Below are 21,490 nucleotides of genomic sequence, written 5' to 3'. Positions count from 1 at the left end.
TTATGAGTGCTAAATACAATCATATCCTAAAGGCTGTCTCAAAGCCTCTGTTAAGTTGGAAAACACTTTCAAAAGTTAGAGCTTGTTTCACTATTTTCCCCTTTTTGGGTCGCCCAAAATTTTACAGGTACAAAAGTTGCAGCTTTATTTACTGTACAGTATTTAGCCTAAGCAGGAAGAAAAAAAAGATTGCCACTCCCAAAATTACAGTGCTCAGTTGTTCTTCTATATAACCTATGGAATTTTTGGTAACAAATTATTTTCTTTATACCTCAACAGAGTTTAGCACAACTTTGGTTTAAACCAGTTCTTGCAAAAGTCTAAAGTTTTAAAGGCAGTTGCATCCGTTCTGAAGTTTTCTTTTTTCAGCACTTGGGTCCTGTTGCAGAATTAACTGCATTTAATGTTGTTACCCTGTACAACAGGCTGGTGCTCTTCCAGAGAGAGCTTACGCCAGCTGAAACCGGTGGGTATTGAATAGGCATCAAGAACTAGACCGCTAATTAGAAATAAGAAGAGTTTGAGTTACTATAATGGGTCCCTCCGCAATCAAAAACTGCTGCTGAGGAAGGTCAAAGACGGGGAGGAAAGCTGTGATACGCCGGTGCTGGGTGCGGAGCGGTGGCAGAGCTGGTGGCTTTGGTGTTGAAGTGCAGAGGATGGCTCGCACGTCTTGCACAGTCGCTGTGCTGCTGAACCGTGGCAGAAGTGAGCGTTGGTGCCCGACGCTTCACTTCGGGCTGCACGGTGTGTGCACGGGTGGCTGGAGAGGAGGGAGCCTGGGCGAAATGCCTGCCTGCCTTCGTAAACGTGGTCCCTAAACTGCGGCAGAGTTCAAAGAATACTAATAAGCGGAATGGCCGTCCGGTGCTGGCGTTGTCGGGGAGGCTGGGTTAGTGTGTCCTTCAGCCACGCGTTTCCCACGTGTTGGGTCACTTTTTATTCTCTGGAGTAGACTTGGTGTTTACTCTCTGGACCCCAGAGGGGGGAATCGCCCTGTCCATGGCCTTGCTGCTCTGGGCAGGGAGCGATTTCAGACCTTTTGGGGGCAACCCCTTAAAGCCAACTTTTTTAATGACTTCATATCTAAGAAGTATCTGAGATGGTAAAAGTGCTGTATATCATTCATATAAGCATGGTTAACTCAAGTCTTGCTTTCACTATACATAGCATTTACTATAACTGAAACTCAAGCTCTTTTTTTTCCTGACATAACATTTCTCTGTATGTAGAAGCCCCACAAAATAATCATTAAAAAAAAAAAAAAAAAAATCTTTGATACCGAGCTGTTGCTCCAAGTCTCTTTCTAAATGGTATCCCTTTTGTACGGGTTGTGTCTGGGCTCCACCGGACTCGGGAGCCGTTAATCTTCCTGGTGTTTTTTTCCCTGCAGCAAATGAGAGACAGATGTTCCCATCTGGAAAGTTTGCTCCCGCCACCATCGTTTTGCTTGGAGTTGGAGGATTTGGAGAGCAGTGTGGCAGGCTGAGACTTTTAAGAACTAATTTTTCCATGATTGTGATAATTGCCTGTTTGATATCTGTAACTGCTTTCATTTTTCATTCAGAGTGCTTTAGCCTAATAAGTAAATAGTGCGGAGGAGTAAATGTTTCTTAATATTGTAATAGGAGTGGATGATTTTAAAAAAAAAAAGTCTTGGTTCTGTAACTTTAAATGGAACAACGAACTAATGAAAAATTACCAAAATACTTTAGCAGTAACTAATCAGATGAATTAGCAAGGATCTCCGGCTTGAACACAGCTGCCCTGCCCAGCCCCTGCCTGTGTCCCAGGTTATAACCCCGGCCAGGGAGGTCTGAGCAACCAGAGGGGTGGGTTTGGGGAGGGAGGAGCGCTCCCCCAATCCCCAAAATGCTTCCCATCCTAAAACGGAACCGCTGGCTGCTCTGTAGGCTTTGGTTTCCAGGAATATATTCTGCTGGGATATATTCCAGGAGTATATCCCTCCCTTCGGGGTGGCTGTCTCTGATGGGGGCAGAGCAAGCGGCTGGCGAGGATGAGGAGGGTGCCCCGCCCTGGGGCATCGCGGGCTCCCCGGCAGTGCTCACTGCATCCCTGTGAGACAGCCCATGAGCAAAAGCTGTGGGCAGGGACTTCAAGAGTTGAGCTCGGGTCCCCAAAACTTAGTTGTGTGGGCAGTAGCAGTGTGGGCAGGGAATTGCTATGGCATGTTGGTAAGAGCAGCAACAGCTCCCAGGTGGCTGCTGTACCATGTGTAAATGGTTTTTAGGGCAGCTTTCACGGTCTGAGTAACCATTCCCTTGCTCCTTCATGGAAGAGAGAGCAGGAGAGTGGGGGGGTACCACGCCAAAGTGGTTTGCGTTCTTGTAGAAGCAAGATGACCAGAACTTGGGGGGCTTGATGTATACCCCACTCTGGGAGCTGTTGGGTACGATAGTTTGTGGGATGGATCCTGCGTCCATGGGTTTGCACTGCTGGCCCTGGTATGAGTCCATGGACCAAGAGGAAACCAGAGCTAAGGAGGCAGGGATGCCGTGCAGGTGGGTTTGTGCTGATGGGTTTGACATGGACAAGGTGACGGCAGAGCCGGAGCTTCAACCGTCTTGTCAGGGTGGGAACACAGCAGAAGAGAAAAGTCCAACGTGTGCTACTGATGAGTTTGTAGAGCCAGGCACATTAATAGGTTTTTATAAAAATCACTGAAGGGCAAGATGGATAAAGATCTGCAGTCTGCCTTCAGGAATAAATTATTAATCTTATTTCCCTTATTAACTGCTTTCTGGACTGGTTGCGAATGATAACATACTTTGCTCTTTCAAGTTCTTCTATCTGAGTTTCACATTGAATTGAGATTTAAAGTGAAACAGCTGTGTGTGGGAGAGGAATAGATGGCAATGGAGATACACGCGTTTATTTTTGATTTATAAAATGCCTATCCCAGGCTCAGCAGCTCCCTCCTGTGTGATGCAAGGCTCTCCTGCGAGGCGCCGAGTCCTCTCCACTCCCACAGCATCTTACAGCTCAGGAGCCTAGATGTGCTATAAAACCAAGCTAAACAGGGTAAAAATAGGCTGATCGCATTTAGTGGAGGAAGTATCTGTACAGTAACATAAGTTACCCGCTGCAACAGATGCTATAGTATCATCTTAGCCAACTCCGTGCATTGGCGTGGAGGGAGGGAGGAGGATGGAGAAGGGCCTCAGTTGACCAACATTTGCTGCTGACCTGTTTATGTGACACGCTCGTGTCTCCCAGTTCTGGTTGTAAATTATCATTTATTGACTTGAACAAAGGGAGACCTCTGGAAACCACCCGACATGCAAATAAATGTCAATATTTGTATAGAAATGCAATCTTGACTGCAAACCTCTTAACATGTCCCTCCCCACCAAACTGGGACTGACCCAATCGTCCTTTTTTTCCTAGGGCTGCTGTATTGGCTGCCTTGTTTCCTTCCAATGCTTATCTTCAGTCTTCCCTCTCCATCGCTTTTTTGATGCAGTGATGCTGCAAAACGATAAAATATTGGCTCTTTCCTCGACAATGTGATTTCAGTTTGAGCTTGGGGGAAGCTATCTGGAAGCAGGTGATGGAGGGATTGCAGTGGAGTAGCAGTAAACAGCGTCTTCTGCAAGTCTGAGTAATAATACTCTTCCTTTGCATGTAGATAACCTCTCATCTGCATGCCTTGGAGAACTGCAAAGGTGCTCTACAGATGGCTTAGAGCCGTCAAGGGGAGGGAAAGGCAACCTTAGAGCGGAGGAAAGATGTTAATAAAATTTAAATGTAATTCTTCCCATTTCTCAGTTCCTAAATGTGAAAAATATTAGCTTGGTGGAGACTGAAAACAGATGGTGAGCAGTTGGAGCAGATAAGCATGTTATTCAAAATAAACATTCGCCAAAGCTGGGGAGGTGGCGAACCATATTTCATTTCACCCTATTTACATTATCAGGTCAGGTTACACTGATGCTGCCTCTCGTTTGCATTCAGACTATCAACAGGGAACCCTGCGACGCAAGCCAACTGCAGCGTGTCCTTTTCATCATAGACGTGTTTGGGCTGGAATGGATGGGTTTGGGCCGTTTCCCTGGCTTTTTCTCCAGGACGATATATTGAGCTAGTTATCTTAAAACAGCTCTCCTGGGCTGTAGGCAGGGTCCTGCCAACCACCGGAGAGGGCACTGAGGTGCGTCCTTCCTTAGTTTCCCTCTTTCAAATGGTCTCTTTATTCGTTTAGACAAGCTTTGCCTTGCTTTATCTTAATCCAGAGACTCTTACCCATGGAAACGGTGGGGAAACAAGCCTCTGGTTCAAGGCTGTAGAGGTTTCTAGGCTGTAGAACTGACTTGTAGGCAATCTATAATTCATGCCTCTAGTCCAAGTGGTCATCTAGGGTGGTAGGGCCAGTGAGGAGAGAGGTGTGTCTGGAGCGTGGCTTATCTCCCTTGCTTTGATGAATGTTTTGGGATGGGCTGAATCGCCTTTGGGAGCATCTGTCTGTGCTTTGGCTCCAGAACAAGCTCAGACCTGGCTCCTGCGTGGCCAAAGAATTGCCTCTGCCAGACTTAACCTCAGCTACTGCTACTGGGATGATTCTCCAGTCCCTTGCTCTCAAGAGGCAGGTATGATTTTGGGCTCTTAACTTTTTGAGGTGAGGAGTGGCTTTTTAGGTTATGAGCATATTCTGCCTGTTCTAGATGAAAGTCAAAAACATCTGCTCTGATTAAACCTCTTCTTTCTGTATGAAACCATTACATACTTTCACTCCTGAGACTCTGAACCACTGGGCAAACCCTTGTACACAGTCTTTTGTTCAAAAGACATCAACTAAAACCAGAACTTTGTTAATTTACAGACCTTCAATCTAACCACTTAGTGGTCAAAGCCTTGTTGACAAGGTCTGATTTTTGAGTCTGCTCTCTCTGTCCCGCAAACTGCAGAAGGGAAAAGCAAACCCTTCCCTGTGCATACCTGCCCGTTATGCAGTGCTGTCTCATGTTTAATGTGTTTTTCTCGTATTTCTTCCAATATGTTTTGACTTCTACAGAAAGCTGGAGCGCTTGAGTCTGGCAAACGGGTTTGTGAGAAGCAGTTCTGACTCCATGCAGCTTATTTATAAATGGGATCTACAAAATCGCTCCCAGGCCAGGCAGGTTCCTCCTTCCTTCTTAACTCTTGCGACGGTGAATCAAGGGCAATCCTACACCTGCGTCAGGAATGGCTTGAAGATATCCATGTTCATGCTGTGCATGCCCTCCAAACACCCAGCCACAGACTTGTGGAGGAGGAAAGGCTTTACTGTCTTGAGCTGACAGCAGGGTTTAAGAGCTTGCACGTACTCCATGTGCTCACTCATAGAGGTTGCTGGATGGTGCCCATGCAGACGCTACCGTGTAAATTCGTATAAAGCATCTGCGTTTCCTGCACTGTAGCAGTGGCTCTTTCTCTCTTCCCTTGCTCTCGGCAAGCTCGTGGCTCTGCCATGACAGCTAGATCAAGGCTTTCTCTTGAGCATCATCCTGCAGGGTGGAGCACCGCCAGCCTCGGGCACTTGATAACTGCCCATCACCTCTTCAGAATGCCACCTCGCGTGTGGGAGACACAACCCGGCACTCGTAGCCCCAGCAAGGATGCGAGACAGGTTAAAGATCCGCTTTTTGTTAATAAATGTAAATCTCCCATCCTGATGTTATTCTGCTGTCTGTCGGAACTATATTTTGAACTTTGGGAAGCGGATGGGGAGGAGACCGTTTGTGTCTGTGTGCCCCCCAGGGTTATTCCTGGCTCTCTTCTCCGGTTCTTTATCTTGCTTTTTGGGGGAAGGTAACATCCAGTTTTCCTCATGCAGTGTTTTTATTTCTTTTTCATTACTTAGTTTATTCTCTAATTGCCAAAGGCATGTAAGGATTAATTTAAATTCCAGTGTATTTGAGATACTCCCTAACTTGTCACTAGTTTCTTTTCTTGTGCCTTTTCCCTTTTCTCAAACCCGCAGGCATGAAGAGATTAATAAAGCGGCTTCTTTGTACAGTTCACAACACGAGTAAATGCTAGCCATCCTTCAGAGGTCACCTACCACAGCAACACTCTCTTTGTACTAAACACCATAGGTGGAAGACTTCTTTAAAGAAAATAAATATGATGAAATCTGTCTCAAGTGGGTGTTGAAACTGCCCCTTCTAAAACGTGCTGCTGTGTTGGAGAGCTGGAGCCTAGGTCCCCCGGGAGCGCAGGAGTGGGACTTCTCTGAGGACCAGTCGAGACCCCAGGGTTTCTCCTGGTGTGCTGTCCTGTTGTCTCACTTAGCTCTTTCTCCTCTCCAGAAAGGAAAATCATCAGCTGCACTTAATCTTGACATATGCTCCTTTTTAATTTGTTATGCTAGGATGAGAACTGGAGCAGCAAAGGAAGTACGGCGCATACCAACAGTCAACGCGGAGAGTCAAATAAAACTGGGGCCTTTCAGCGCGTCGCTGGAGAGCAGAGGGATGAAGGGTTTCAGGTGTATTCAAAGCTCTGGGGCTTTCTAGTCTTTTGCACACCTGGGCTCCTTAAATGGGACAAGCGAATATATAGGGCACGCAGCATAAACTGGTATGTGCCTACAGCTGTCCTTACCCAGACAGCAGCTTTGCAGCATCTGAAATCTGTTACTCCAACCGCTGTGAAATCTGGTCTTCAGGCTTCATTGGCTTTTGGAGAAGATGAAATTCTTGCATCAAGCCAAGACTAAAACAGCATCTCCGTGATCGGGTTTCGTTTTACTCTGAGTGAATCATCTTCCCATGCGAAACTCCAGCGCGTCCAAGGCTGGGGAGGCAGCTCTCCCACCCGGCCAGGTGGCCACGTTGCTGACGCCTCTTTCCCTGGTTAACCTTTGCAGGTCCTGGGTGCAAAGTTGAGCGTGTGTCACTGCAAAGTTTGACATTTGGCAGCTTGACGGCAAAGTGTTGTGCCATAAACACATTCAATCTGTGTCCTGCAGGCACTGTTTGACAAACAATGACACAACATTTGTAAATGTTTCTAAATCCAGGTAGGGTTTGGAAGGAGGAGTTTTTGAAGGAAAACAACCCAATGTTTCCAGTTTAGGGAGGTGTCCTGCTCTGACATTTGGAGCATTTGGTCATTGACAGCAATTATTCTTCTTAGAGCATCATCCAGAAATCTATTATGGCATTTGACTCTTCAGTATGATGTCAGATGACTGATACGGTGGAGTGACCTGCAGCCATTTTGAGGAGCATCTCGGCATCCTCTCTGTGCATCTGGGGGCAGCACCGAAATGTTGCCGTTGGTGAGCCAGGAAATATTTCTGAACATTGAAATGCGGAAGAAAGAGAGCGGGAAGGCGGCGTTTCTCCAGGGACCATCTCACTGGCTCACTTCTAGCCCCAGGTCAACTCGAGGCTGACTCAAGTCCTCGTTTGCAGTCTGGTTTGCTCACATGATTCTCATTAAATGGATGTATTTAGGCTAAAAATGAGGAGTTTTAGAAAGATGTTTTTTATCTGCGTTTATAGATGCCCCGGGTCATTAGCAGGAAGCTTTTAAATTTAACAATCCTGTTTGCTTCTTGTCTGTCAGAGTGAGCTCGGAAAAGAAGGTGTTGGCTTCTTGTGGGCTTCGGTTTGGGTGTCTCACGCAGTAGCCCAGCAGTAGCTGGTTTTATTTTGGGGTTATAAATTCCATGCGGCGCTTTTTCTCCCCCCGTAAGTTAACTGAATTAGTTCTGCTTTCTTAACGTACCCTAGGAGCATTTTAGGAGGAAAGAGGAGAAACCTTAAGGATTGGTTTCATGCTCTGTTTCTCTCCAGAGCACGGCAGTATCAGGTTGGCCATGTATGCCTGGGGAACAGGGTTTCGTAGGAGGGGGGCGAAGAAGATCAAATGAGGCGGCGGGTGGCAGCGCGTTGGTATTTGGGGTGCGCGGTGGGAGAGGGCGAGCAGCAGGCAGGGAGCGATGCGATGCCCTCCTTGGCGTGCCTGGAGGTGGGCAGAGAGCCTGCAGAGAAGAGCGTGAACCACATCTCACGTCTCCGTCCCGGGACCGCATGCAAACAGGTCGTGGTTCTCGCGTATTAGCTCACGGTTTTGCAATTATTCCCGTATTCTGAGCAGCCATGTTTCCGTCCCCTGATGGCCATCAGGCAGCTGGCACCGAGTGGTGGATAGGCACAATTAGCGCTGTTTTGATTGAAAAATTTGGGTCATTTAGCAATGTTTCCCTTCCCTGCCTGAGTGAGTGAACTCAGACTTTTTGTGGTAGAAATGCCCCTAACTTCATGCACTAAGCCCGCTCTCTGACTATTTTGCTGCATTTATTTAGAGAGGGAGGAAAGGCAGGGGTTTGTCTCCTCCCGTTCTTGCCAATGAACTCGCCTGCTGGAATGGGTACCTACGTGCCTGGATGATGTCATATTCCTACATCAATACATTGTTACTCATCTGAACGTCATATTCATGCATGGGTATGACAGGGAGAGTCTGCACATCAGTGTTAATCGTACGAAATTTGGACCAAATGTATGTGAATAGTAGTTTGCAATATTATATTAATATGGTCATTATATGTTAAAATTAATAGTAGTTTCCCATGGCTTCGCTATCTCCCTGCTTTGTTCTTGAAAGCAAAGCCTAAAAATTTTGGGTTTTTTTTTGAAAGCAGGTTTAAATAAATGAAGACACAAACTTGCTGCCATGGAAGTATTGTGGACGCAGGTTTTATAGTGATTCCAGCCCCACCAGCCCAGTTATTCCAGCTGCACTGAAAGGGCAGCAAAACAGGGATTTTCAGCACGTATTCATCTTTGCTCTCCCTTCCACAGATCGTCCTGCAAACAGCAGAAAACATGCTAGGAATAATGAACTTCATTTGTTACCTTGCTGGCATTAAGGATGACTTGCCATAAGGAAAATAAATGAGCCAGCTCGTGCCTGGTGTGTGGTGGCAGAGCAGGTGCTGGTGGCTCACGGAGCAGATTCCAGGCAGCAGCACGAAGGGCTCGGGTGCCAGTTCGCGTCTTCTCTGCTCTCGAAAGCAGCGTTTTTGTTGTCAGGAGTTGCGAAGTAGCAGGTTTTGTGGTTGTATTTCAGTGCAAAACTTTGCCTTCTATTCAGTGCTTCCCTGCTTTATGGGAATACAGCATTTAATTGCTTTGCCAGAACTTGATAGCTGAATTTCTTACAGCTGATAGATATTTATAAAAACTGTGGATTACAAATTAGATTGTAATCTAATTTGATTAGATTACAGCATGCACTTTTAGTACCTTTCCTCTGTGGCTTAAAGAGGCATCAGGACTGATTCTGGGAGGCACAGAGCCCCTGTGCACGTGTCGTTTTTCAGCCGTGCCCCCTTCAAGGGGGTGCACTGGGAGACCCTCGGCTGCCTCGCCAAGCAGCGATGCTCGCTCGTGTCCGAAGCGGTGCGCTTGGCTGCTGCCCTGAAGCTCCGGCAGACTTTTCTGCTTGCCGACACCCAAAAACTGCCTGAGAAAATTCACCGGTCTGAAACCCAGCTTGCATGCACCGGAGAGAGGTGAAAGATGGGTGTCTGCACCTCCATTGCCCCCCAAGCCGGGGTGCAGATGGGCGCGCTGGGAACCCATCGATGTTCCTGCACGGGGCCGTGCTGGAGCGCGGTCACAGCTCGTTAGCGAGCTAATCGAACGACGCGAGCGGCGGCTTGAGGAGCAGGGAGCAGTGACCACGTTCGTGGAGGGGCAATTTGCCACGTGTCACATCGTCCGGGGTCGTGAGCTCCGCAGCCAGGCGGGCGCTGGAGCCGCCAGCAGCGTGGCGTGGAGCACCCCGGGGTGGTGGTGGCTCCCATGGGAGCTGCACTTTGGAGATGCTTAGGCTTTGTCTGCTGAGCTGTCTGGATTTAAAAAAGAAAAAAACAAAAACAACTCCCCCCAAAACCCCAAGGCTTGCATAAGCACGTATTTCCTCCTTTTCTCTCGTTTCTCCTCAAGCATGCCTTCTGAGGCTGATTTTAGCCACTGGAGCCAGGAGTGTTGCCACACCGTTCAGCTGAGCTGGGACATCCCACCAGAGCCTGGGTCCGCAGGAGGGACCCTCAGAGGCTGAAAAAGAAGCTGTGGTGTGAGCTGGCGATGTATTGGACACTAGAGACTGCACACAGGAGAGAGGGTGTGAATAGCTGATGTCAGCTCTTCTTTACAACCCTGGGACCATTTCGGTCGCTTGCTGGCACAGCTGCACCGGTGCACCCTGCACACCGGGCTGGCACCCACCCAGAAACCGGGTTGCCTGTTGCATGGCTCTGCGAGAGGTTGCATTTCCTCCCGAGAGGCCATCTCGGGGCCAGGCAGCGTGGACGCAGGGCACGTGCAAGGCTGCATGCGTGCTGGCATGGGGAGGCTGCGCTGGCAGCGAGGACCACCCCGGCGTGAGGGAGAGGGGGTGCAGGATCGTTTAATTGTGAGGGTTTTTTTTTTTTTAAAAAAAAGCAAACATGCAAAACTGGTCAGAGAGCTGTTTGCCAAAGTGGCTGCTTCGGAGTGTGTCGTTGCTGGTTGGGGAGCAGGGCTGGAGGTGAAACCTCGGCACCCTGTGCTGGCGAGGGGCATGTGGGCATGCCTGGGGAGTATGGAGGGGATCTTAAATGGGGGGGGAGAAAAGCAAACAGGCAGAAATACTTTGAGGAAGCATCTTCAGGCATGAGGGGTGAGAAGATGGGGGCGGTCAAGAGACTGGGATGGTGAACACGGGCATACTGAGCCTGCCCAGCAGCATCTTGGGACACGCGCTGCACCCTGGGTGCCTGTGCCCCAGCTCGGGGCCGTACCCTGACGCTTCCCTGCGGTGGCTCGGGGCCATGCAGAGCAGCGTGGGAGCCTTGCGTGACTTTCCCCCTGCCTCTCATCTTCACCCTTGCAACTGTACTTCATGTACTGGGCGGGGAAATGCCTGTCTGTGACTCACTAAGTGTTACCACCTTCTCTTCATACAGTTGCTGGTGAGAAGAGGGTGCCAGTGATGCCCGGATCGCCCGTGGAAGTGAAGATACAGTCCAGGTCCTCTCCTCCCAACATGCCGCCACTGCCCCCCGTGAACTCCGGCGGCCCCCGGCCAGTGTCCTTCACCCCAACTGCATGTAAGACCCCAGTAACGCTGCTTTTCTGGGGACCAGCCCTAGCCAGGAGGAAAGGCTCTGCTTGGAGAAGTCACTGGGGATGTCTCAGCCATCGGCCAGGGCTGCTTGCCAGCATGGCAAGTGTTGACCATGCTGCACGGCTGTAAGGAAGGGGGGACTGGGGCTTTCCTGCTGTCCTGCTACGTATGCAGGACATATAACAGGGTCTGTAATCCCCCCTACCCCACTGCCTGCTCCTACCTTGCTCCTGGTGCTGCCTTGAGTCCTTCTCTTTGCAGGTGCAGCCTTGGTTTCTATCATAAACTCCTTAAGAAATTGAAGTCTTTTATCAGGTTGGCTTCAAACAAGCCAAGAGCTGAGCTTTTCACTGTATCTTTTGGAGGAGTTAATTCCTGCTCTGCTGTATCTCACTTTGCAGACAGCGTTTCTGCAGCTGAGATTAGAAAGTTTTCCTTTTTTTAATTTCCCAGCCTCAGAAATTCCTTGCTGTCCATCCAGAGTCTCTTTTCTCCATCTTCTCTTTATAATCTCCTATTAAGCCACAGTCGACCCTGGTCCTGCCCAGCCCTAGCGCAGCCTCGCACCCACTTCTTCTAGCAGGGTGCTGCTCAGGGGTGACTCCATGGATGGGATGGATGTACAGCCTTTTCTTATAGCCTAGAGTCTTTTTTTTCTCCCTTAGCCGACATTTAAGCCATATAATGCCTTTTAAAAAGCTTTATTCCAGAGCAAAGCTGCTTTACTTTGGGCATGGAGTTATCTGACCCTGGCACGTACATATTTTCCAGGCTCTCCTCACCTCTTTTCCCCCACGCTGACCGTCTCCCTAGCTGGTTCTGCATTGCTGTGCTGTCCACAGCAGTGTCTGGGATATCTCACAGTTTCACGCTGGCAGTGGATTTTGGAGATTTACAATCCAGCCTCTTTCAGGACACACACTAATGTATTGCGTGATGCTGGCAATAGCACTAATCGCTGGGTTATCCCGCCAGACACGTTGTCCACATCTTTATGCGCTGAGGGGGTTTTAATGGCTCTCCTTTTGCTCAGGCAGAAAAAGACCATTAGCAAAGTGACAGAAATTAATTTTTCCAACGAGGTTGCTTGGCACACTGTTAAGGGCCAAGGAGCCTGAATCTGCTGATTGCAGATGACTTAATTGCCTCTTTCCAAGATAGATGAGAGATGCAACCTGTGGTGAAGTTCATTCTTGCTTCTTTGCTTCTCACCAAAGTTGCACCGAAGTGTCTTGGTCAGAGTCAGCGGGTGTGCGCCCTGCCCTGTAAAGGCCCACGGCTTGGGCAGGCGAGGAGGAGCACACTGGAGGAAGGCCATGCCTGCCTGTGGATTGCTAACAAAAGGGCTGGAGCACCAGTGAAAGCCTTCGACTATTGAGGATCTATGGCAGAATTTAATGCAGTAGCCCTAGATGATGACTTTTGCGTTCCCAGGAATTTAGCATCCTCCTCTCCCCAAACCAGTAATCCCACTGGTCTCAGTACGCCACCTCGCTTGCTTCAGCACGGTCTTCTCACCTGGAAATAGAGGTCCCAGCCTGGCTCTGTGGTCTGTGGCAGAGCAGATCCTGGCGATGCGCAGGATCAGATAACTGCCAGCCGCCCTGCGGTAACGCCGTTTGCAGGAGGGTCAGGCAGGGTAAGCCTAAAAACGCAGAGAGCGGTTACAGGGGCTGCATCTAACGGCAGCCCCGACCCGACGCAGCTCGCTCCGCTTCTGTGGCATCACCCGAGTCCATCAACGTCCACCGCTCCCATCCTCGCAGCCTCTCCCAAGGGTCCCCCGCAGCCCCGTGGCCCCCGGCTGGGTCGCGCAGCCCCTGCTTCTCCCAGGGTATAAATAAAGCCCGTTGCTCTCCCCAGTCTTTCATTTGAAAGAATAAGAGGAAGTAAAATAGAGAAGGGGGTTAAGCGCCTCGGTCGTGGCTGCCGGAGAGCGCGGAGCTACGCAGTCCTTTGCTGTTTGAGACGAGCTTCTCTGGGCGGCTTTCCCCCCATTTATAACACTTTTTTTGTGAAATAAATGCTCTTTATGAGTAATTGCCAGAAGCCTTGGCTTTCACATAGCTCTGCGTTTGCTGGCACTCTGTGGTAGCTAACCCTGCGGGTACCTGCTGGCTCTGCAGGACATCTCTGTTCCTCTGCTGCTTTGGGGAAGCCGGTGTGAACGGGAGTTTTTCGGGTTGCTTTGCTCCATAACAAAAGGCATGAGCTCGCTTTGCCTTTGCACCTCCATCCTCTCAATCCTGGCCTTCGCCTTCATTTCATCATCTCTCTGTCTACAAAAGGACACGTCTTTGTTATGCCCCCAAAGAGCCTGTCAGCCCTTGGTTAGCAGGAACCACCTTTGATGGTCTCTTGAGCCTTATCTTTCCCTTGCATCTTAACTGACTCTGGTTAATCTTCTCGGGTTCCCTCCTGGGCTCACCACGGCAGGTCCAGGTGTGTGGAGCCTTTCCAGCCTCTGACCCTGGCGTGCCCCAGAGCGGTTTAACTGTTCCTGCCTTCTTCTCTGAAAAACCTTCACTGGGGTCATGAGGATTTGGCATTATTATTGCGAAGCTGCAGCAGAAATTTTTGCATCTTTTTTTTTGCAAGTTGCTGCTCCATCACAGCATGCACCTTCCCCTGCCCTGCGTGCAAGGGGCAGCTCTGCCGAGCAGCTTCAGTGCTTCTCCTCTGAATGCCGTCGTTTGAAATGGTTTTTATAGCTTGTGGCCTTCTCTTCAGCGCTTGCATCCGTAAGGGATTCAGGGCTGGGTTTTTAAGGATAACCCCAGTGGATCAGCTAAAACTATATTTACGACGATGTACTTTTCACCTCTAAAATTCTGGGTTTATACTGAATTGGGGCCCCAGCACACAGCTGCTCTTCAGACAGGGCTCTGGATTGCACAACAGCGGCGTGGGGATGTCAACAATTTATTCTAATCCCTTGTCGAGTTCCCAAACTTCCAGCCCTTCAGTCTGTTTCGACATGTTTGCCGCTTACAGGAGGCAAAGTTGCAGATGGGACCAGGTTGGAAAAAACAACTGTGTTTGCGAAACTCCCTGTAAATCCCCGGGGAGATGTGGCGGGTGGGTGCTGCGGGGCAGGATGCTGTCGGCCCTCCTCGGGGTGAGGTGGAGGCACCTGAGCTGCAGTATCTGCTGGTGAGACCCTGGCTGTAATGAGCACTGATGACTTACCATAAACGATGGGGCTGGGAAGGATCGTTGGGTTGTCTGGTGTAATTTTCTGCCTGGCACAGGCCAGAAAACGCTGATCGGTAATTCTCGCCAAGGGCTGTAAACTTTGAGCTAAAGCACATTTAATTCCTCGAGCTGAGTGTACAGCACAGCTCAGTCTGCCGCAGCAGCGGCTTTATGCAGCCTGACCCTGTGTCCCCCCGGGCTGCCTCAAATGTGAATAGAGGTGTGCCTGCTCTGCTGAGCCCTAATTCTGTTGGTGTTTGATGGCCCTGGATACGAAGCTCGCTGAGCAGAGGAGAGAAATGCCGGGGCAGTCACTGGCTCTGGTGTAAATCACACCTGAGCAATCCCATAAGGAAAACTCCTGCGGATGCCTTGGTTCTCACGTGCTGGTGGCTGCAGAGCATCCCCACGAGCTCAGGGGAAGGCTGAGGAGAAGGCACACACGTTGCCAGTGACCGGCTCCATCGCTGGGTGCCCTCCGGCACAGCGTGTGAGCTCTGCTCTGGCCGTAGCCCCTTTTCTGGTTCTTGCCCTGTTTGCTAGGAGCAATTAACCAGCAGCAGCGGGCTCTTGGGTGGAAGGTGGATCCTCTTAAACACCAGACCACAGGGACGTGCCCATCTGATGCTCAGTATTGCTCTGTCTCCCATTTGCAGTGCCCAACGGGATAAACCATTCTCCCCCGACGCTGAACGGGGCACCGTCCCCACCCCAGAGGTTTAGCAATGGTCCTTCCTCCTCCTCCTCTTCCTCGCTGACGAACCAGCAGCTCCCGGCCACGTGCGGCGCCCGGCAGCTCAGCAAGCTGAAACGCTTCCTCACTACCCTGCAGCAGTTTGGCAACGACATTTCGCCAGAGATTGGGGAGAAGGTCCGGACCCTCGTCCTGGCGTTAGTGGTAAGCCCTGCACGCCGGCCCAGGCTGCCTCGCGTTTGCCAGGCTGCTTTGGCGATGGGCTCCTGGCAGCCAGCGCGTGCCCACGTTACACAATGTTATCTGTTTGCATCTTTGCAAGCAGAGCTGTTGACTGAGCAAGACTCTGTAATGTTTATGCTTTCTGGTAAACTTGCTGACTTCTTTTTTTCTTGTCTTTGGTGGGTTTCAAAAATCTGTTTGTCCAGTGGCTTTGACATGAGCTTGCGTGCAGCTAAACTTAAGGAAACCTGGAAGGATTTGGACAAAGCTTTTCTATAAAGGCCACAGGTCTGGTGCCGTGGCCTCGCTGGATGCCATGGGCTATGCTGAGCTTCTCCGTTTCCTCTTGTAAATGAAACTTTTCACTCAATTCAGAGGAGCCTGTAGTTTTGTACTAGGGAAGTGTTTTCTTGCTTGTGCAGATTTATGATTGCTGACCCCGACCGCAGATCAGTTTACCTCTGATCTGCTTCCATACAAAGAAATGCCAGTTCAAGCCACTGCTTTGTTAGTGCTGTCCTGACTTCACTGTGCTCAGACTTTGCTTGGCAAGGCAGCCGGGTGTAATGGAGAAAGCAGGGTCCTGTCGCTAGCAGGGACTCACTCTGGAAAGCTGGTGGTCCTTCTCTGCTCTTGAGCGTGTAGAGAATATCATGACATTTCAAAGATTTAATTTATTGATACGCAGTGATGTATTTAATGGGCTTTTTTCCTCTTTATGGGCTGCTCCTGCATATCTTAAAACAAGCCCACTGGCACAGCAAAGATAACTATTGCCAAGGTCTGCGGAGGATGGGAAGGCTGCTGTTGCAAAATAGGAGGTCTGGGCTTCTGGTGTGCTGCTGCTGCTGCTTTGTGTGATTGCGTATTGGCATTACCAAAGGCATTGATTCTTCCACTCATATCCATGCCTGTGGCAGTCTGAAGGTGCAGCTACAGGAAAGGGCTTGGTAAATAACTTTTATGCATCTTCTACCCTTCTGCGTTCCCACGCTCAGATTTGCAGGAGCTGGGGTTGGTGGCAGTGCGTGCATGTGCAAAGAGCGTGTGTATGCCCTCGTGCCCTTTAGCAGCTACAGAGAGCTGAAAACACCCTTCAAAACCCAAATGAACCGGTCTTGCTGCGGAATTGTATCTAATGGTTGCAGGTATACAAACTAACTGGTAGAAATGCTGTGCAAGCCCAGACCTTGGACTGAGACCCTGGAGCACAGCACCACGCCGCCTGCGGCATTCAGCGCTGCTCCCGAGCTGATCTCTGCTTTTTGGCGCGTTTCTTTTGAGGCCCAGCATGCAGCGAAGGTAGCTAGACTGCAGCAGTCTGGAGTATTTCTGCTTCCAAGGCTGGCGTGGGCAGAGCAAACGTGAGTCTGTCCGTGGCCTCGGGGGCTTTCGCAGTGCTTGAGCACTGGATGTAAAACGCTGCTGCTGCTGAAGGAAGGCACATATATTTCCATGGGTGTAAGGTGTAGTACCTTAGCTTACCCTTTTGGGAAGGAAATTATAAGCTGTCCAGGTTCCTCTGACTGTCGTTCTCAGCACTGATTGTGGTAATTGCTGCAAGGATGAACTTTGTACGTGCAGGTTATCAAATGCTGCTTGTCCCAGGGAGCACCCAGCCTCAGCAGCCACAGGGGGTGCGAGGTTGGGCCAGGGGAGGACTGTGCTAGCGGGGTGAGCAGCAGGCTGACGGATAGGTTAGATGAGGTGAGCTGAAAGGGAGGAAGGAGGAGAGGAAGGTGTGCAACTCTGAGCAGCTGGAATCGCTGTCTGGCTCCCCGCAGCCTGCCCCAGGCCACCTGGCCCGGGTGCAGGAGATGCCAGCTGGGTCCTGCTGCCTCCCAGAGCCAGCCTCTGCCTCCCAGCCCCGGAGCTGGGAGGATGCTGGGCCAGGCAGCGCCCGGCTGTGCACAGCGTTCACCCCTCGCCTAGTGCAGCATTTCTACACCATTGGCCTGAGTCTTTTTGGCTGCGTTAGGCAGGATCCGATGCAAACGTTGTCAGTCCTGTAGTGGCAGATGCAGTCTCCCTTCCAGTTCTGTTCGTTTGGAGCCGTTTCCCACGTGTCTAAAAATAAGAACAAATTGTCATTTCATTTCTTAATTTCTTTTCTCAGAACTCAACGGTGACAATTGAGGAATTTCACTGCAAGCTGCAAGAGGCGACGAACTTCCCCCTCCGGCCGTTTGTGATCCCCTTTCTGAAGGTGACAGGGAGCTGGTGGGGCTTGCCGACACTCCGTGTGCCGGTCTGTGCCATTTGGCAGCGTGTCATTGCTGGGAAAGCTCTCATTTCAAGCACCACAGCAATTCTGTTAAAGTCCAAGACAGACTGCACAGACTGTAGCGGTGGCCATGTGGGACTGGCTTGCGGAAAGCTAACGTTATAATGAGTGCCACATATGTCTGCTTGTATGTTAGGGATAAAGGAGACAAACCAAGCTCCATTCGGCAGCTTCTGATCCTATAATCTTATTTGCAAATGCTCAGATCTAGGATATTTGAAGTGTTGGCATACGGAGCATGTCTGGGCTGGTTAGATGCTGGAAGCACAGAGCGCTTCCCGTGACACTTGGTTTTTGGGTGCGCCGACATCAGGCCATCCTCAGCTCTTGAGAAAATCCAGGTAAATCTGACAGTTCAGACCCCAGGAGCTGGAGGATCCTGAGTGGGGGCCACAGGCTCTAGGTGTTACTGCTCTGAGGTATTATGTGTGCAGAGCAAACCTTCTGCGAACGGCTGGAAGCGCCTGCCCGCAGCCTGCGCAAACCAGACCCACGCTTGTTTTCCAGGCCAACCTCCCGCTGCTGCAGCGAGAGCTGCTGCACTGCGCCCGGGCTGCCAAGCAGACGCCCTCCCAGTACCTGGCGCAGCACGAGCACATCCTGCTGAATACGAACACCACGTCCCCCGCTGACTCCTCCGAGCTGCTGATCGAGGTGAACGGGAATGGGAAGAGGCACAGTCCGGACAGGTAAAAAACGGCTTTCGTCGCCCTGCCAAGTTCTTGAAGTCACGACTTTTGTTTCAGCTTTGCTGCTGTCAAAGCTTCAAGCAGCATCCAGGGGTAAACCGTGCGATCTTATCACTCCCAACAACTATTCTGGCTGTTAATAAGACACCGATGATTGCTCCTCCTGCACTGTGAATTCAGGTTGGGATCCCCTTTCAGGCAGGTTCTGTCCCAGAGGGACTCGTTGGGTAGCACTGGAGAGCCTGAGCCGGAGAGCTGAGCTGTTCTCCACCTGCCCAGGCGGCGAGCGCAGGCCCTGTCGGGGCTGGGAAGGATGCGGTTCGTTTTCACCACTTTTTTAATTCCAAGTTAAAAGTTGTTATGTAATTATGTGGAGCATGCCTCAAATTCATAAAAACTGTGAAATTTTAATTTGGTCATGCTCAGAAAGATGAATCACAACACTCGAGCATCTCGAACTTTTTCTTTGACAGGGTCATTTTGTGGATTTGTTCACAAGTTCAGCATGTTTGTTTTAGCTCCATGCCTTTGCCCCCTGGTAAAATCATCGCTGCCCAAACTCTGCTGGTTCAAAATCTGCGTCTTTCCCTTTCCGAGTACGGTTATGCAGTGCTAACGAATACCTCTCTCTGCTGGTGTGGTTGCAGAAGGGAAGACAGCAGCTTTGAGAGGGAGCCGCTGCCGACGGAGCCTCCGGCCAAGAGGGTGTGCACCATCAGCCCCGCGCCCCGGCACAGCCCTGCCCTGACAATCCCCCTGATGAACCCCGGGGGGCAGTTCCACCCCACCCCACCGCCCCTCCAGCACTACACCTTGGAAGATATCGCGACCTCCCACCTCTACAGGGACCCCAGCAAGATGTTGGAGCACAGAGAGATTCGGGACAGGCACGGCGGTCTTGGTGAGAAAGCCTGGAGGGCTTTTTTTAGTCGTAGGAGCTGTGAGGTCCAGCAGTTGAGCTTCCACATTGGTCCCTGCTTGGCCACTGGCATCCAGAGCTGTGTAATGCTGGGCACGTCCTCAGCAGAGTTTTTGCAGGGAATTCAGAGAAAACAACTGACCGTGGGAGGTTAAAAACGGGAAGGTTGAGAGTTTGTATTTCCCTATATACATGTAAAGGCTGGAGCCACCGAGGATGAGAAGGAAGGATCTGGTATGTGAGTTGAGTATAGCCAACCCAGCAGGCAAGAATGGAGGGCAGGGAAATAGAAATTAACTTGTCCAAGATCACTAAAGCAGGAGAGCAGAGCCTGACCCCCCGCCCTGTTTCTCCCCAGGGGTGTGCGGGAGGTGCATGCTGTGTTTCCAACAGGGCAGCCTGAATCACGAGCTCTGAGCTCCTGCGGGTTTATAATAAGGGAGCCAGCTCCCCAAGCAGGTCAGATCCAGACCCGTGAGTGGATTGTAGCACTTCTGAGACAGTGACACAGACAAGGATAAAAGCACTGGCGTGGAATTGCCCCTGTAGAGGCACCTCCTTGAGATGTGTTTTAAAATCCCAGCTATATGTAGCTGGAAATACAGCTCTTTATTATTGCTTCGGGGCCACCTTCTGCTGCACAGAAAGCGCTCGCTCCATCTAATCCCTCTTCTGGCTGTGGTTTGTTGCAGGTTTGAATGGAGGATACCAGGACGAGCTGGTGGACCACCGCTTAACGGAGAGAGAGTGGGCCGACGAGTGGAAGCATCTCGATCATGTAAGGAATGGCAGGAGCTGGGGGAAGCTCTGTGGGACGCAGCAACCCAGTGCTCCACCTGCTCCAATTTGTTATTTTCGTGGTGTTGATACCTTATCCAGGCTTTCCTAGGGGCCACCACAAGAAGGTGGATGGTGGGGAGGGCAGATAGGAGCAGTAGCACTTTCTTGGCAGGTTTTCTCTGCCCCTGGTCAGTAGAAGCCAAAATTGCTCTGGATGAAGCGTCTGGAGCTGGGGAGCTTCTGCAGAGCACGGCCATGCGCTGCCCTGGTTGTCTGAGCAGCCAAAGCCAACCTTGTCCCCGCACGGGTCTTTTCTGCAGCAGGCCGGGCCATCGCGGTACCGACAGGCGTGCAGATGTACTACGTGCAGCAGGGATGTGGAGTTTACAGAATAAGTAAACCCATCGTTATTTTTTAAAGACTTTTTTTCCTGGGCTGCCAGCCTTTTATGGGCCTCAGCTAGGTACCAACAGCAAGGCTTGGTACTTCTGGCAGACTTCCTGCAGTCTGTTTTTTCCCTCTGGGCAAGGCTGCTCATCCAAGCACTTCACGGGAGTGTTTCCCCCAAAGAGGTGGGACTGAAATTCAATTTTGGTCATAAATACAGAGAGACCCCGTGCTTGCTTATGCTCTAAAGCTGTTTTGGGGAGTGGGGGGAGTGTGGAGTAGAGGCCCCATAGCTGAATATTTGCAAGTTGGGATGTGGCTATGGAGAGCTGGCACCAGGATCACAGCCAGCCCTTCCCCATAGGAAAGTGGGTTTTTTCACCTCCACCTTTAGAAGCATGGCCCTAAACCTCCTATGCCACCTAAACCCATGGTGCAGGTGTGATCACCTCCTTCCCAGCTGGTGCTGCTCAGCATTGCTGCTGCACGTGCGGACACGGGACCCAGTCTTACCTGCCTGCTTGAATACTGCATCATGCGAAATACTGTGCTCAGAGCGCGTTCCTGTGAAATGACCTCGTGTTTCACCTTCCTGGGATGGTCCCTGCGGTACCAACGAGAAATTCGGGAGCTGACCCCATGAGCGGGCAGCAAGACTGAAAACACGTTCCTCCCTGCAGGCACTGAACTGCATCATGGAGATGGTGGAGAAAACCCGGCGCTCGATGGCCGTGCTGCGGCGCTGTCAGGAGGCCGATCGGGAAGAGCTCAACTACTGGAAGAGGCGGTGCAGTGAGACGGCCGAGCCGCGGAAGGCGGGCAGCGAGCTCATCTCCAGGCAGCACAGCCCCAGCAGCTCCGACTCCATCGGCAGCGGTAAGCGAGGGGTGGGCGTGCTGTGCCAGGACCTCTCTAAGTAGGTGTCTAATTACAACAAAGCTATATTAGGCATAAAGTGATGATAATATATTCAAATTATAATATAAATTAAATACTTAAGCAGTGCATAACTGTTCTCGAAGCTTGGAAGAGAGAAGAGTCGTTGGACACGTGGAAGCTCCTGGGCGAGCTCCTGGAAGCAGCGCTGCTGACGTCTGAAGGCACCTTTGGGCAGCAGCAGCAGCTTCTGCTGGTGCCAGGAGAAGAGCATCTTCCTTGTCACTGAGCCGTACTTGCTGCAAACCGAGCCAAGTTCA

At 50.7% G+C, this 21,490-nt stretch overlaps 1 protein-coding gene across 4 annotated transcripts in view; it reads left to right on the top strand.

Annotated features, from left to right (window-relative positions):
- The window catches only part of CBFA2T2 (CBFA2/RUNX1 partner transcriptional co-repressor 2), a 66,826-nt gene that overhangs the window by 36,701 nt on the left and 8,635 nt on the right, over window positions 1–21,490 (top strand). For all 4 annotated transcript variants that reach the window (XM_075517431.1, XM_075517432.1, XM_075517430.1 and 1 more), the window contains 7 exons: window positions 10,964–11,107; window positions 14,976–15,217; window positions 17,352–17,441; window positions 18,027–18,208; window positions 18,856–19,109; window positions 19,820–19,905; window positions 20,975–21,170. In XM_075517431.1, the coding sequence (XP_075373546.1) occupies window positions 10,990–11,107; window positions 14,976–15,217; window positions 17,352–17,441; window positions 18,027–18,208; window positions 18,856–19,109; window positions 19,820–19,905; window positions 20,975–21,170 (1,168 nt within the window). In that variant the 5' untranslated portion in view covers window positions 10,964–10,989. Of the gene's footprint in view, window positions 1–10,963; window positions 11,108–14,975; window positions 15,218–17,351; window positions 17,442–18,026; window positions 18,209–18,855; window positions 19,110–19,819; window positions 19,906–20,974; window positions 21,171–21,490 lie in introns of those variants that run through there.

Source organism: Mycteria americana, chromosome 14, assembly GCF_035582795.1.
Source record: "Mycteria americana isolate JAX WOST 10 ecotype Jacksonville Zoo and Gardens chromosome 14, USCA_MyAme_1.0, whole genome shotgun sequence".
In the NCBI taxonomy this organism is placed as follows: domain Eukaryota; kingdom Metazoa; phylum Chordata; class Aves; order Ciconiiformes; family Ciconiidae; genus Mycteria; species Mycteria americana.
Note: the sequence above shows the minus strand (reverse complement) of the source record. Positions and strands in the feature narration are given on the sequence as shown.